Source organism: Podarcis vaucheri, assembly GCF_965113315.1.
Source record: "Podarcis vaucheri genome assembly, chromosome: 2".
In the NCBI taxonomy this organism is placed as follows: Eukaryota; Metazoa; Chordata; class Lepidosauria; order Squamata; family Lacertidae; genus Podarcis; species Podarcis vaucheri.
The window spans coordinates 134,831,660-134,845,796 of NC_138760.1; the positions used below are offsets into that span (position 1 = coordinate 134,831,660).

At 53.7% G+C, this 14,137-nt stretch overlaps 1 protein-coding gene across 4 annotated transcripts; it reads left to right on the plus strand.

Annotated features, from left to right (window-relative positions):
* The first annotated feature begins 97 nt into the window (after positions 1-97).
* KIFC1 (kinesin family member C1) lies at positions 98-8,792 on the plus strand. 4 transcript variants are annotated; one of them, XM_082211287.1, is made up of 18 exons: positions 104-246; positions 612-714; positions 823-960; positions 1,130-1,244; positions 1,320-1,385; positions 2,465-2,506; positions 2,609-2,825; positions 2,917-3,115; positions 3,921-4,067; positions 4,147-4,278; positions 5,001-5,117; positions 5,481-5,654; positions 6,114-6,281; positions 7,320-7,458; positions 7,668-7,807; positions 8,111-8,184; positions 8,377-8,452; positions 8,634-8,792. In XM_082211287.1, the coding sequence occupies exons 2-18, from the start codon at positions 697-699 to the stop codon at positions 8,673-8,675; spliced, it is 2,004 nt and encodes a 667-aa protein (XP_082067413.1). In that variant the 5' UTR covers positions 104-246; positions 612-696; the 3' UTR covers positions 8,676-8,792. The 4 variants fall into 4 exon arrangements, with proteins under 4 accessions (XP_082067416.1, XP_082067413.1, XP_082067414.1 ...); XM_082211288.1 differs by having other exon boundaries at positions 2,468-2,506; XM_082211290.1 differs by lacking the exon at positions 612-714 and having other exon boundaries at positions 98-246.
* The last annotated feature ends 5,345 nt before the right edge of the window (positions 8,793-14,137 follow it).

Here is a 14,137-nt window from a genome sequence, read left to right on the forward strand (position 1 = left end):
TAGGGGCGGAGCCGGCGCGAGGTTGTGCGGCGACGCGGCCCGGCCGTTGGCGTAAGACGAAGAGGGCGGGTCCGGCCCGCGTGACGGGCGGCGCGGATTGGTCTCCTCCTCTCGCCGCCTCGCCATTGGCTGCCGGGCGGCGCCGCGGAGGAGGACGGGAGCTGTCCGTTTGAATCCGACGGCGGTTGGGTCGGAGAGGGAGAAGGGCGGCGAGGAGGAGCCGGAGGGGCGTCGAGCGCGGCGCCGGTGAGGCCTCGGGGCGCGGGCGGCAGAGGGGCCCCTTCCACAGGCGGGAGGGACCGGCCAAGCCCCAGCAGATCAGGGGGAGGCGGCCTGAGGCCCGCGGGCCGGATCCGGCCCCCTCGCCTCCTCCCTCCGGCCCGCTTTGACATGCGCAGAATGTGTCCTTTCGCTGAATATGCATCTCTGGCTTCTTTGTGGGGCAGAGGAATTCGTTCTCCCCCCCCCCTCTCCCCGTATAGTCCGGCCCCCCCAGGGTCTGCGGAAAAGGGTTGCTGCCCCTGTAGAGCCTCCAGGCCCAGAGGCAGCCTATCTCGGGGCCCTGGTGCTGGGGGCCATTTGGACTAGCCGGGCCTCCTTTGACCTTGCAGGCTCGGCTTCATTTCCTTGGCCTCCCACGGGCGTCCTGGCGGCTGAAGGTGTCTTGCTTCTCCCCGAAGGCCTTGCCTGGAGCTGATGGATGGTCCACCTCCCGTGAGTCACGTCTCTCTCGGGCTTCGACACCCCCCTCCACCCTGCTTTTGAGATTCTTCATTAAATGAACTCAACGACCTTCTCTTTCTTTCTCTCTCCCCACCTCAGTTACCACTCAGGGAGCAGAAGATGAACTCGGAGGAAAAAAGTTTCCTGCTGCCGAAAGGCCCCTCCCGGCTCCCTGTGTCTGGGCTGCGCCTCAAGCGCCCGGCCAGCGATGAGAATGAGCCCCCCAAGGTGGACCGGGTGAGTTCCCAAGCCCCTCCCTTCTGCAGCATGGGGGGTGCGAATGGGGCATTGCCATTTCCAGCAGAGAGGGACGTTGAATAGGATCAGTGAGGTGGTCAGGGACCCCTGCAGGGCATCCAGCCTGGCCCTGGAGAATAACAAACGGCTGCCCTTTCCTTCCTCCCAGAAACGGGCTCGGGGTCCCCTGGACTCTACCAAGCGGGGAGGACCTGTGACAGCAGCCCCCTCCGTTCCGAAGCCTCCACCAGCGGCCCCTGGGCTCCGAGGCCACCGCCAGGCCGGTAAGCTCAGATCGGGGGGGGGGCAGAACCTGGGGAGCCCTTCTGGACTTTGCTGTAACACTGCTTTCTTGGCAGGGGGGCGCCGCCGCTCGAGCACTCGGACCCGGGGGACTGCGGGTGTGGCAGGGCCGTCCATCACAGGTAGGCAGCGGGCTGCAGAAGCGTCCCTGTTAAGGGTGCCGTATCATACCTGTGTATCATACGTGTTATTTTTCAAAAATATTATAAATATTGTTGTATTGATTTCCATTACAGTGGTACCTTGCTTCTCAAACGGCTTAGTTGTTGAACAAATTGGCTCCTGAACGCCGGAAACCTGGAAGTAAGCTTTCCAGTTTGCAAACGTTTTTTAGAAGCTGAACATCCGACACAGCTTCCGAACGAGTGCAGGATGCTCCTGCAGCCAATCGGAAGCCGTCCCTTGGTTTGCGAATGGTTTCTGGAGTCTTGGACTCCTGGAATGGATGAAGTTTGAGAACCAAGCCACCACTGTATAAAAAACAATGGCATTGCATAGCTAACCTATGGAACTTCCTCCCACAGAAAGTACTGATAGCTACTAACTTGGATGGCTTTACAAGAGGATTAAACAGATGCACGTCCGAGAGGGCAATCAATGGCTACTAGCTATGGTTGGAGGCAGAAATTCTTCTGGATACCTGTTGCTCGAAGCCACAAAGGGGGAGAGGGCTTGAATCCTGCTCTCTGGTTTCCCACAGGAAGCTGTTTGGCCGCTGAGAACAGGATGCTGGACTAGACAGGCCCCCTTGGGCCTGATCCAGTTATGTTCTTACAACACCAGGCAGCTATCTTTGCTGGACTCTTTTTGGCACCTGCTGAAGCCATTTTAGTTTTGGCAAGCTGATTCAGACGTGTAGAATGTGGGTTCCCCGTAATCCTGCATCTGGTGCCCCTTTAACTTGTGTGCATTCAGTTTAGGAAACAATATAAAAAGTTTGGAGAGGGGCTGGGGAAAATGCTCTGGCAATCCTGCCCACCATTAAATCCAGCATATTTCAGCTATACGTGATTTTGACTTTAGGCGCAATCCGTGGAATGGAACCCCCACATATGTTGCTTTAATCTGTCTTGAGTTCCTTGCTGATTTTATGTTTTGAAGTATTACTATTGTTTGGAGATATTTCATGAAGCAATGGAGGGGAGACAGGGTCCCCTTGGGAATCCTTTCACTGCTTCATGTCTCATTCCTTGTTTCCCAGCAGGATCCCGTCGGACGGTGGCTGCGGCAGCCCCTAAGCCAGGTAAGGCCTAGAGAAGGGAGGGAGGTGCCCCCCCCCGTGCCCTCCTTGAGCCGCCACCAGGACCCTCACACTGTCCTCTCTCTCTCCCTCTCCCCTTGGCAGCCGCTGCTCCTGCCGCTGCTGGCGGGGCTGAGAAGAAGCGGGCCCCCTGGGACTTGAAGGGGCAAGTGAGCGACTTGCGGGCCAAAGTGGGGACCTACAAGGAGAAGGCCCAGGGGCTGGCCGGGGAGAATGAGGCCCTGAGGCATCAGCTGAGCCAGCTGGAGGGGGAGCTGAAGCAAGCGATGGCCCGCAACCAGCAGCTGGAGGAGCGGAACAGGTGAGCGAGCAGCAGCCTGAGAAGGGCATGGCGGACTCCTTCCGCTACTCCTGCTGCAGGATCTCACCTCTGCCCTACCCTCTCTTGGCAGTGCCCTGGCCTTGGAGCTGCAGACCTGCCAAGCGCAGGCCACAGAGAGCCGGCAGAGGGTGGAGCAGCTGGTGAAGCAGGAGCAGCAGCTGCAGGAGACCGTCAAGAGCCAGAGCCAGACGATCCGGGAGCTGGAAACCGATGGCCGCAAAGCCAGGGAGGCCAAGGAGGATTTGGCTGCCCAGCTGGAGGCCAGAGAGGTGAGGGGGGGGCTGGGGACCCTTCCACCCGCCCTTTAATGGAGAGACTGTCAGCCTCCATGAGGCGAGGAATCCTTGGGACTAGCCAACATCTGCTTGTGACGCCTGCGTTGCAGCGGGTTGGACTAGATGTCCCGTAGGTACCCTTCTGATTCCACAATGCCAGAATCAAGATCAAAGTTAAGGGTCCTCAGCCCCAGAAAAGAGAGCTAGATACCAAAAAAAATGTTTTTTAAAAAGATTATTAAATATTTTCAACATATAATATAATACAAACCAAACTAGTTTAAAAAAAGATAATAAGATGAGAGAAAGACGTTGCAAACACTTTTGTAAATCAAGAATTATTTAATAAAAGATAATAAGAAATACAGAAAAAGCAATAAAAGGTGGGAAGATAAGGAGAAAAAGAAAGAAAATAAATAAAAATCACAACAGTAATAGTAATCACAATAAAACACAAAATTGTATGTGTCTAGCCCTCTATCCTAATTATATCTTAATCTTCAATCCCCCCCATGCAGAGAAGTGTATCCCTCTAGGCTCTCGCTGGAAGCGCTTCCCCTCTCCTCAGCCTCACACCCTGTTTCTCACACAAGTCCCTTTTCTATCCATCGCAAGAGGGCCCTAGATATTTGTCTGGTGGAATTGCTAAGCTCTGCTGTGTCTGTTCCTGCTGGTGCTTTTCCTTTCCCAGCTGAGGAAGCCTGCATTTGCCGCCGCCTCCCTGAACTGTTGCCTGGCTGGGCGGCTCTGGGTTTGAGGTGGCCCGTCCCTCACTGCCCCTGGGGTTTCTCTGACGCAGGCGGAACTGCGCCTGGCGCAGGAGAGCCTGGCCCGGCGGGCGCAGGAGAATGAGGCGCTGGCAGCACGCAAGGCCCAGCTGGAGCAGAAGCTGCACGAGTCGGAGATGGAGCGGCGCTCCCTGCACAACGCCGTCCAGGAGCTGAAGGTGGGCCGGTGGTGGTGGGGGGCTGGCGCTGGGGGTCCCTTTGTGGGGCTGGGTGCTGACGAGTCCCCGCTCCCTCCAGGGCAACATCCGTGTCTTCTGCCGCGTGCGCCCCCTGCTGAGCAGCGAGAAGGAGGCCCAGAAGCAGGGGGTGAGCCACCTGCGCTTCCCGCCAGACGACAGCAAGAGCCTTGTCTTATCCAAGGCGGAGGAGGTCAGTCTGGGGGTGGGGGGACAAGGCGGTTGTCGAAGTCTTGCTGGCATCTTGGGCTGTCACAGTTGCCAGGGGACGTCAGGAAGTCTCAACCTGCCGCAAAGCCTGCCGAGAGCCAGTGTGGTGTAGTGGTTCAGAGCGGTAGATTCGTAATCTGGTGAACCGGGTTCGATTCCCCGCTCCTCCACATGCAGCTGCTGGGTGACCTTGGGCTAGTCACACTTCTTTGAAGTCTCTCAGCCCCACTCACCTCACAGAGTGTTTGTTGTGGGGGAGGACTTCTTTGAAGTCTCTCAGCCCCACTCACCTCCCAGAGTGTTTGTTGTGGGGGCGGAAGGGAAAGGAGAATGTTAGCCGCTTTGAGACTCCTGAAGGGGAGTGATAAAGCAGGATATCAAATCCAAACTCTTCTTCTTCTTCTTCTTCAAATAAGCCAGTGTTGTTCCTGCAATGACCTTTGGAGGAGCAGGAGAAACCCAAATGTTGATGGCCGGCCCAAGGCCAACAGACCCAATGCCAGCTGAAGGATGTGTGTGTGCGTGCGTGCGAGAGAGAGCATTGTGGCCCCGCGAGAGCTGGCCAAGGGGGAACGCGGCCCCTGTCACCACTTAGTCGGTAGAGGCTCATAATCTCAGAGTTGTGGGTTCAAGTCTTGCTTGGGGGGTGGACTAGATGAGCCTCGTGGGTCCTTCCAACTCTGCCATTCTTTGATTCTCTGCCAGTCCCACGTTGGCCGGGAGCGAAAAGAGGACATTGTCTATGAGTTCAACTTTGACCAGGTCTTCCCTCCGTCCAGCTCCCAGGAGGAGGTCTTTGAGGAGATCTCTCTGCTTGTGCAGGTCAGGAAAAGCATTTTATTCTGTCAACCACCCTGAAGAGCACATAAATCAATCAAATAAATATATAAATACATTAAGGGGGAAGCGGCCCAGTTCTTCTAGTTTGTTACTATGTTGAGTATGGTACAGTCGTATCTTGGCCCTCAAACACCTTGGTACTCGTACACTTTGGCTCCTGAACACTGAAAACCTGGAAGTAAGTGTTCCAATTCCCCAACATTCTTTGGCAGCCTTAGTTTTTGAACGGACTCTGTTCGACAACCAAGGTGCCACTGTATGATGATGGTGATCATGGGGATGATTACCCGGCTGATTTGGCTGGTTTGTCCTGTGAGCCTTGACGGCTTCCCTTCCTCCCCGCAGTCGGCCTTGGACGGCTACCACGTCTGCATCTTTGCCTACGGGCAGACGGGGAGTGGCAAGACGTACACCATGGAGGGCCCCGACTGCCAGGACCCTTCCACGGCCGGCATGATCCCCCGCGCAGTGCAGCAGATCTTCAGGAAAGCCCGGGAGATGGAGGCCAAAGGCTGGAAGGTGGGGGCAGAGAGGGAAAGCGGTTGCAGGTGTCCAAAGGGGGGGGAGGGGTGAGGAAGCCGCAGGAGACACCCGCTGCATTCACTCGCCATGCTGCAATTGCCAGGGTGGTTTCACACTGGGCTTGGGAGCTCCCAGAGAGGGCGCTGGTGAGAGAGGTTCTCCCAAGCCCTCTGAGCACTCGGGGAGGGGGCTGCCTCTTTCACCCTCACCCGCCCCACAGGATGGTGAGACCGCCAGTGTTTTTCTGCAGGGCCTTCCGTTCAGCCTCACAAGATCCCCTGAACACCTGAGGGCTGGCCTGTCTGAACTCCTGGGCCTCACCTTGGAAGCCTCCTCTTGGAATAGCCATGCCAGTTGGTCCCTGAGTCTGAGCTGGGAGCGATGTGCTGTCTGGGCACGCGCCACCCCAGCTGCCTTCCCTGGTATGATCCTGCCCCTCTGCCTGTCTCCTCCCAGTACCATTTCACTGCCAACTTCCTGGAGATCTACAATGAGTCTCTGCGGGACCTGCTGGTGTTGCGCCCTGAGCGGGGCTCTGAGCTGGAGATCCGGCGAGTGAGCCAGTGCACGGAGGAACTGCACGTTCCCAACCTCTGCTACGTCCCCGTTGCTTCGGAGCAAGAGGTACCGCGGTTGGGGGGGCAGCTGTCTGTCTGGGATTTTCCGGGGGGTTCCAGGGGTGCAGGGGGTTGGGTAGATGACCCTTGGGGTCCCCTTCCAACACTACTATTCTTCCGCTCTCTGCACTGTGTCCGGCCACCAGCCTGTTTGCAAGGGGTGGAGGAGAGGCAGAAGCCAGAGAACCAGCCCCATTGTGACCCATTTTAGGGCCTTGGTCTGGGGACAACGCAGCCAGAGTGTGTCTGCATCCAAAGCCTCTGAGGGGAGGAGCAGAGGGAGGAATATGGGGGTGGGCTAGATGACCCTGGGGGCTCCCCTCCGACTTTGCCGTTCTCCGAGAGGCTTCTGTCTCCCGCTGTTGTATGAAGGCAGGCAATGGTAGAAACTCCAATATAGAAGCTAGGCACCAAGCGGCTCCTTAAACCAAGCTTAAACTCACCCAAATGGAATGTCTCGTTGCCATTTTGGGGCCAGGCGTTCTAAAGTCTTATTTTTCAAATGATGGCCTGACTGTCTGATTCTCAGTTAAACATCTGGCTAGTTCAGATGACCACCTTGAGCTGGGATTGGGGCAGTCCACATATCTTGGCCTATTCCCACTTCTTTTTCTTAACGGTGCATTCAGAATATAATACTATTCTTTGCAACTGAGAGTGGGGCAGTGGGGCGGGGGAGTGAAGTCAGGTGAGAACAATGAACTGACATTGTTCACTGCTCCTGCTCAGGAACTGTTTTGGTTCCTGATGCTCATTCTGATCGTGCAGCTAAAATGTAACGGATAGAATTCTATAGGATGAGGTACTAGTGTGTGGAAACAGTCTCGCCCCAAGGATTCCCAGGCTTGCCCCTCCAGGCGGTGATGTCCAACGCCATCTGGCGCCCGGGCATCTCAGTTTGGTCGCAAGTAGCCAATAGCCAGGGGGGAAATGTGCCCGGCTAGCCTCTTCACACTGTTTGCCAGGGGCTGGCTAGGGCCAGAGGATCTCAGGGGTCCCTTCCGACTGCCATTCTCCGCTTCCTGCCCCCTGCTTGCCCCTTCAGGTGCTGAAGCTGCTCCAGAGGGCCAAAGCCAACCGCTCGGTGGCCAAGACCAATCTCAACGAGCGCTCTTCCCGCAGCCACAGCCTCTTCCAGCTGCGCATCGAGGGCCACAACGCCAACCGGGAGCTGCACACCTCCTGTGAGTGTAGCCGGCCCCACGATCCCCTGCCGAAGCCCTTTGCCGGAGGCCTCTGTCCCTGCCTTGGCCCAGAGGCGCAGGCGCTCCCTTGCTCCCCCTCCTCTAGGCCAGGCACTCTGTCCCTGGTCCCCAGCACCCCTCAGGGGGAGACGGGGGCACCCGCCCTTCTCCCTCCACCCTCACCCCTCCTTTGTCCCCCCCCCCGGCAGCCGTGCTGAGCTTGGTGGACCTGGCTGGCAGCGAGCGCCTGGACAGGTCCCTCTCCACCGGCGACCGCCTCAAGGAGACCCAGGCCATCAACAGCAGCCTCTCCAACCTGGGCCTGGTCATCACCGCCCTCAGCAACAAGGTAGGCGTGTGCCTCCGGGGGGGAGAGTCCTGGCCAGCCATGGGGCAGCCCCACAGCCCGCCTCCCGCAGTGCACTGGTCTTCTGCGAGGGTGAGGGTGTGGCGCCCAGCGCTGTCTCAGGTGTGGGGTGCCCACCTATCAGGGGCTCTAGAGCTGTGATTCCTTCCAACTCTACAATTCGATCGGGAATGGGACAGCCTCACGATGCTGGCGGAACCGGCCTGCCCTAAGTGGGGAGGAGGGGCCCCCACACATTTCCCCCTCCTGCACCCATCCTTGTCCGCTTCCTTTGCCCCCTTGCAGGAGGCCCATGTGCCCTACCGGAACAGCAAGCTGACTTACCTCCTCCAGAACTCCTTAGGCGGCAATTCCAAGATGTGAGTTGGCAAGGAGGGAGTTGATGGCTCCCCCTCCCCTTTGAGGCCTGGTCTGCGCTGTCCTGCCAGGAACGCAGGGGGTTGGGCTAGATGACCCCTTTCAACCCAGAGGTCTCTGACAGGGGGGGCCATGCACCCCCCTTGAGGCAGCCTCTGCTTCTCCTCACCCTCTCCTCCGGCCTTCCCCCCCAGGCTGATGTTCGTTAACATCTCTCCCTCGGAGGAGAACTTTGCCGAGTCCCTCAATTCCCTTCGCTTTGCCAGAAAGGTAAGTTGCTGCAGCATCCGGCTGGGGGCGGGCGGGGGTGTCCCTTTCTCTGGGCTGCTTGCAGAATCTCCTCTGCGGAAGGGGCATCCTGACCGCAGCTGCATGGAGGAGGTGGGGGCAGCAGCAGCAGCTGTGGGGACCAGTTTCTGGCCCTTTAAATCTGCCCGGTCTTGCCTTGCAGGTCAATGAATGTGTCATTGGCACAGCGTCAAATCGGAAGTGAGGGTGGCGGAGGCGGCTGGTCTTTCTGCTTCTCGGAGAGCGACCCCCATTCTTACTCTTTTGTCTTTTAAAGTCTTGATACTTTTTTTTGTAATAAATGTTTATATTTCTGAAATTATCTTCTGAAACTTTCTTCTTCCACTGCTGAATTTGGCTTTTTCTGCTGTCTTCCTCCGGTGAGCTGCGTGCCCAGGCTCCACTTCAGGGCGTCTCCTCCCTCTCAAGCCTCCCTGCCCTTTCGTTGGCAGCAGTGCGGGGGCCTGTGTGGTGTAGTGGTTAAGAGCGGTGGACTCGTAATCTGGGGAACCGAGTTCGTGTCTCCGCTCCTCCACATGCAGCTGCTGGGTGACCTTGGGCCAGTCACACTTCTCTGAAGTCTCTCAGCCCCACTCACCTCCCAGAGGGTTTGTTGGGGGGGGAGGAGGAAGGGAAAGGAGATTGTCAGCCACTTTGAGACTCCTTCTGGTAGTGATAGCCTGAACAGGCTATTATGTTCTTATGTACGAAGAGATAAAAGTTTAGCTGTGTTTCAGAGGAGAAAAACATGCTGGTTGTGTCCGGGCTTGTTTGTGAGTTGGGGGGTTCATCCAAGCAAAAATACACACCATAGTAACAAACAACATACTGTTATGGAAGAATCTAGGTTGTTACGGAAGGGGGGGAGATTTTAGCCGTAACAAGGTGCAAGGCTGCTCAGTCCCCCAGCTGGTCAGGCAGAGCCAGAATAAAGGAGGAGTCCAGCCACCAACCGGAGCAAATAGCTGTAGACCAAAGTTTATTGCACAACAGGGTCAAAGAGGAATTTTGAACCCCGAGGATGGGGTGACGACTTTTTAAAACTTTCCCACCATATCCCAGAATACAGTTCAAAGGGGAGGGGTTAACCTTGGCAAACATGTCCAGACAAGTCCTTGGTACAACATCAGCATAAGCAGACATGTCAGGGCAGGACCCAGGTGTTAGATTAGCATAGGCAAACACTTCTGAAGTCCCACCACCCAAAGTAAAACAGAACTTCCTTTGCATGTCTGGCCCCTTGGCACGTTTGGGGATGGGATTAGGCTCTCCTTGGTATGTAGCCTTTTTAATCCATGGGTAGGAAAAATTGTTGCACCCGAGCAGAGACAAAAGGAGCCAAACGGCATCAAGGGGTTAATCCAGAGAAAGAGTGTTTTATTCTGCCATGGGGGGGGGGGCAGAGGCACCTGTGTGATTCAGTTCACAAAAGACAGGCCGCAGCAAAAAGCATTTTACATCAGGTTTTTATCCTGTTCTCCAAACCCCCTCCTTCCCTCTCCCCCTTCACAGATTCTTACATAGAAATGTTGCTTTTCGTTCTCTGGCTCTGCTCCCGGAAGTATGTTGCAAGTCAATGTACCAGGACAAGGTTATCTTGGATCTGGGAAGCGAAAGCTTTACTGTTCTCAGCTGTAGGTTTGTTACAGCGTTTTTGTTACAGAGAGGACTGCTTAGCTCATGCTTTTTGTCTTAGAGGAAAATGCAGTTTTAAAATGCGTACGCCGAGGCCTGGCTGGGGGGGGGGGGATTCACAAACAGTTTTTAGGGCTTTCTGGGGTAACCCTAACCCCCCTTCATTCCACACCTCTCAATTTTGGGCAGCCTCCAAGGCTCATCCCAGGAAGGCACAGGCTGATATACCATAAGGGCTTGGGAGTGCTGCACCTGGCTCCCCTTTGATGTGAGCATGCCACGTTCCTTCCAAAGTGCTCCGTGGGCATGCAGGGTAAGAAAGGCATATTTTGAGGCAGTATATATATTAATGTCTATGCCTTCAGCCAACTGTAGTGCAAGCTGAGCGGATGAAGAAGGGGGAAGTGGGGAGGCTTCAATGATTTCCCCTTCCAGGGCTACTACAGCGTACCCCGCTTTCCGTTGGCCTCCCTCCAGAAAGCAGCTACCATCCACAAACCAGGAAGGCCAGGCAGGATTTGGCATGTCCTTCAAATCAGGTCTACTAGAATAAACTTCATCCATCACCTGTTGTTACCGGAAAAATCCGAGGGCTCTCTTGGACAAAACAAAGACACCAACCAGGATAACTTGGAGCAAAACACCAGCCTGTAGGCTTGGCCTTTATTGAACTGTTGCAACAGGGTATTCCCCTCACTTGCAGGAGAGAGGAAAGACCCAGAAAGATGGTGTGCAAGGCCTTATAAAAACTTTTGAAATTCCCCTCTTCTAGGTCAAGCCCACCCCCAGAAACATCATGCATACATTACAGAAAGGAGGGGTTGAGGGAGGAGTTGTGGTGGTAACCTGAGTGTCCTGTCACCTGGCTGGTTCCTCCTTTCCCCCCTACCCCTTGAGTCACTTCCAGGAGACAAAGGGGAGTTTGCAGTTTCCTGCCCCCAGAGCGAAGATCTGATGATTGTCCTTTATTCCAGTCCGTGCTGAATCCACTCCCATATGCAAGTTCTTTGTGATCTTGATTGTCTTCTGTCTGGGATCATCAGGGTTGACATAGCAACTGGGCAGGGCTCCTGTGGATGTGCTGGGATGGTGAAGGGATTATGGCTGACCACAACCAAGCCCCCCCCCCTTTGATAGTCCTTGTCATATGGAGTAAAATAAAAATGGAACAGTGCAAATCCGATGTATGGTTGATTTTTCTATGAATTTATAACAGAAATGTGGCGTATGTAATGTGTGAGTGTGAGTGTGTGTGAAGTTTGTACAAACAGAATGATTGGGGTGGGGGGTTCCTGCTACACTGTAAACAATCAGCTCAGCAATTGTCACCTCTGGGCACTTCCTGGAGTCCCTTTTCCAAGGGCAAAACAGCGTTGGAATAGAGGAAAATGGCAAAGGAGTTGATTTTATGATTTTTTAAAGCTAGGTAACTTACCTAAGCTGTCAAGTTGAAAGAATACATTCAGGCATAATATTTGTAACATTTAACAACTTTAAAGATGTGCCCCCCATAATTTCCATAAGAATATGTCCAGCCAATATGTCCATCCTATGTCAATAACAAATTGTTGCTGTTTTTTGGTTGAATATATGGTATATGGACCTAAGAGGTATCTAAAGCCATTTGCACATAACATTTGCCGCAACCCTGTAATAGGAATTTTATGCTCTTAAATATATGATAATGTTCATAAGTGTACCAACCAAGCACATATTTAGATCAGCACAGGAAGTCCAACCTGGAACCTTTTTGATTCCTAAACTGAACAAATGTTTTCTCTGCAAGGTCAAACTGGAAAAGCCTTCCCATTGTCTTTTCCTTCACAAATCCTGTCTTAAGGGTACCGTATTTTTCGCTCTATAACACGCACCAGACCATAACACGCACATAGTTTTTAGAGGAGGAAAACAAGAAAAAAATATTCTAAACAAAACAGTGGATGTATGATTTTTGTGGTTCATGCTGTGGCCACAGACATGTGATCTGACGGTGAGTTTGGCATAGCCCAATGCAAAAATCCTGAGCATCCATGTGGATCCATGCTAAAGTCGCAGGGGCGCTGGGGGAGTGAACAGGAAGCAGGAGGAGGAGAACAATCCCTCTCTCACACACAGACACACAGAGTATCAATCCTAAAGTCGCAGGAGAGGCAGGGGCACTGGGAGTGGGAAGCAAGAGAAGGAGAACGATCCCCCCCTCTCTTTCTCTCTCTCACACACACAGTATCAATCCTAAAGTCGCAGGAGAGTGCAGGGGCGCTGGGAGAGTGAACAGGAAGGAGGAGGAGGAGGAGGAGGAGAATGATAGCTCAAGCACACACACACACACACACACACACACACACACACACACACAGCTCCTACAGTGGCTGATCCAAAATCGGACAGCAAAAAACTGCAGGCAGGGACATAGAGCATGGGGTTGTTTTAAAGCAACCAACCCCGATCCCGCCCCGATCTGCTTCTCTCCCTCCTTCCCGGCTCGGCTGGCTGACAGGAGCCACTTACACCCGCTTTGCAGTTTCAAAGAGAGCCACGGACTGCTCACAACTGCAGCGGATTCCCCTGCCATCTGCAGGCATTCGCTCCATAACACGCACAGACATTTCCCCTTACTTTCCAGGAGGAAAAAACTGCGTGTTATAGAGTGAAAAATACGGTATGTCTCATGTTTGAATAGGGTGTGAGCCTGTGACCTGGCCCAGGAACTAAGTATTGTTACGGCTAAAATCTGGGTGCGGGGTTACTCTGCCACCCAGCTCATCGGACTAAGTCCGTGGGTCCCTGCGGAAGAAAATGAGCTCAGCCGGACGCAGGAGCAAACTGCAGAAGATCCAAGTTTATTGCGCAACAGGTTCAAGGCGAGATTGAACCCAGAGAAAGGGGTGACATGAACTTTTGAAATTTCCCTCCATATCCCAGAATACAGTGCATGAAACGTCACGAATATATTATGGGAAGGTTGGGTTTCACAAGTTACATCATGAATATACTTTACACGTCATGAATACATTATGAAAAGGTGGGATTACATTAATTAGCATTTTCGGATGAGGGAGGGGGGATATGCGGAGCGGGAAATATACATAGATACACATTTATTGAGTACCGGTGGTGGCAAGACAATGGGTCAGAGATATGCATCGTCTGCCACCTAATATTGCCTAGAGGGAAGGTTTGGCGAATTAAGAAGTTCCTGCGTACGTGACCTGCCGCTTTGGGGATTATGGAAGTAGGGATAGCATCATGGAGTCCACGGGGAACTGAGTTGAATGACACTGAGAGCGAAGAAATCGGAGTTACGGTTGATTTTATATCAATTTCTAAAGATTTCAATGATTTCAAACCCCTTCTGTACTATAGGGCAAAAGCAGAAACAGAATGGATACATTGTAACAGGAGGTCCCTGGTTTCGGATCCACTGTTCTCGCCGTGGGGGGGCCGTCAGCAGCTTGTCAGGGGTGAAATGAGGCGTGCAGGAGCTCCCTGAGCTAGCTTCTGCAGGACGAATGCATGGCTGTGATTGGCTAAAGCGGGGCCATAGGAATAAGCGGGGCCTCGGATGTTCCTAGAAGGAAGGGGGAAAGGAGCCCCCCCCTTCCGTTCCGTATCAGTCCCCCATTCGGAGATAGATTTGCATTAAAGTTCTGTAAGAACTTGCAAATCTTTTCTCCGCACCCTAAATCTCGGTGAATGGGATGTGTGGCTTTATGCAAACCTGAAAGGGACTTGCAAGCCATGCCTCTTACGGTCATTTGCAAGTATAGCAGTGCAGGTAGCTGCATATAGGGTATTATATAAAGAACACCTCTTGTATTTTGTTGCTAAATTACTTGTGGCATTCTCAATAGTGTTTTATGCTTTACACCTAGCAGGAAGGTCTAATTGACTGAAAAATGCAGTTGGTGTTTTGTCCTTCGCCATTTTTGTGTATTTCTCAGGTGTCAAGCTAGCTCTTCTGTGGTCTCACACTGACATAGTGCTACAGCAACACATCCTGTCTGTTGAATCCCCTCGGGGCTTTCATTTAAC

Bases quoted from the DNA above. Each gene is read 5' to 3' on its own strand.
- KIFC1 (XM_082211287.1), top strand. The intron at 2,826-2,916 runs GTGAGCGAGCAG...CTCTCTTGGCAG, and splicing joins CAGCTGGAGGAGCGGAACAG to TGCCCTGGCCTTGGAGCTGC. The intron at 6,282-7,319 runs GTACCGCGGTTG...TTGCCCCTTCAG, and splicing joins CCGTTGCTTCGGAGCAAGAG to GTGCTGAAGCTGCTCCAGAG.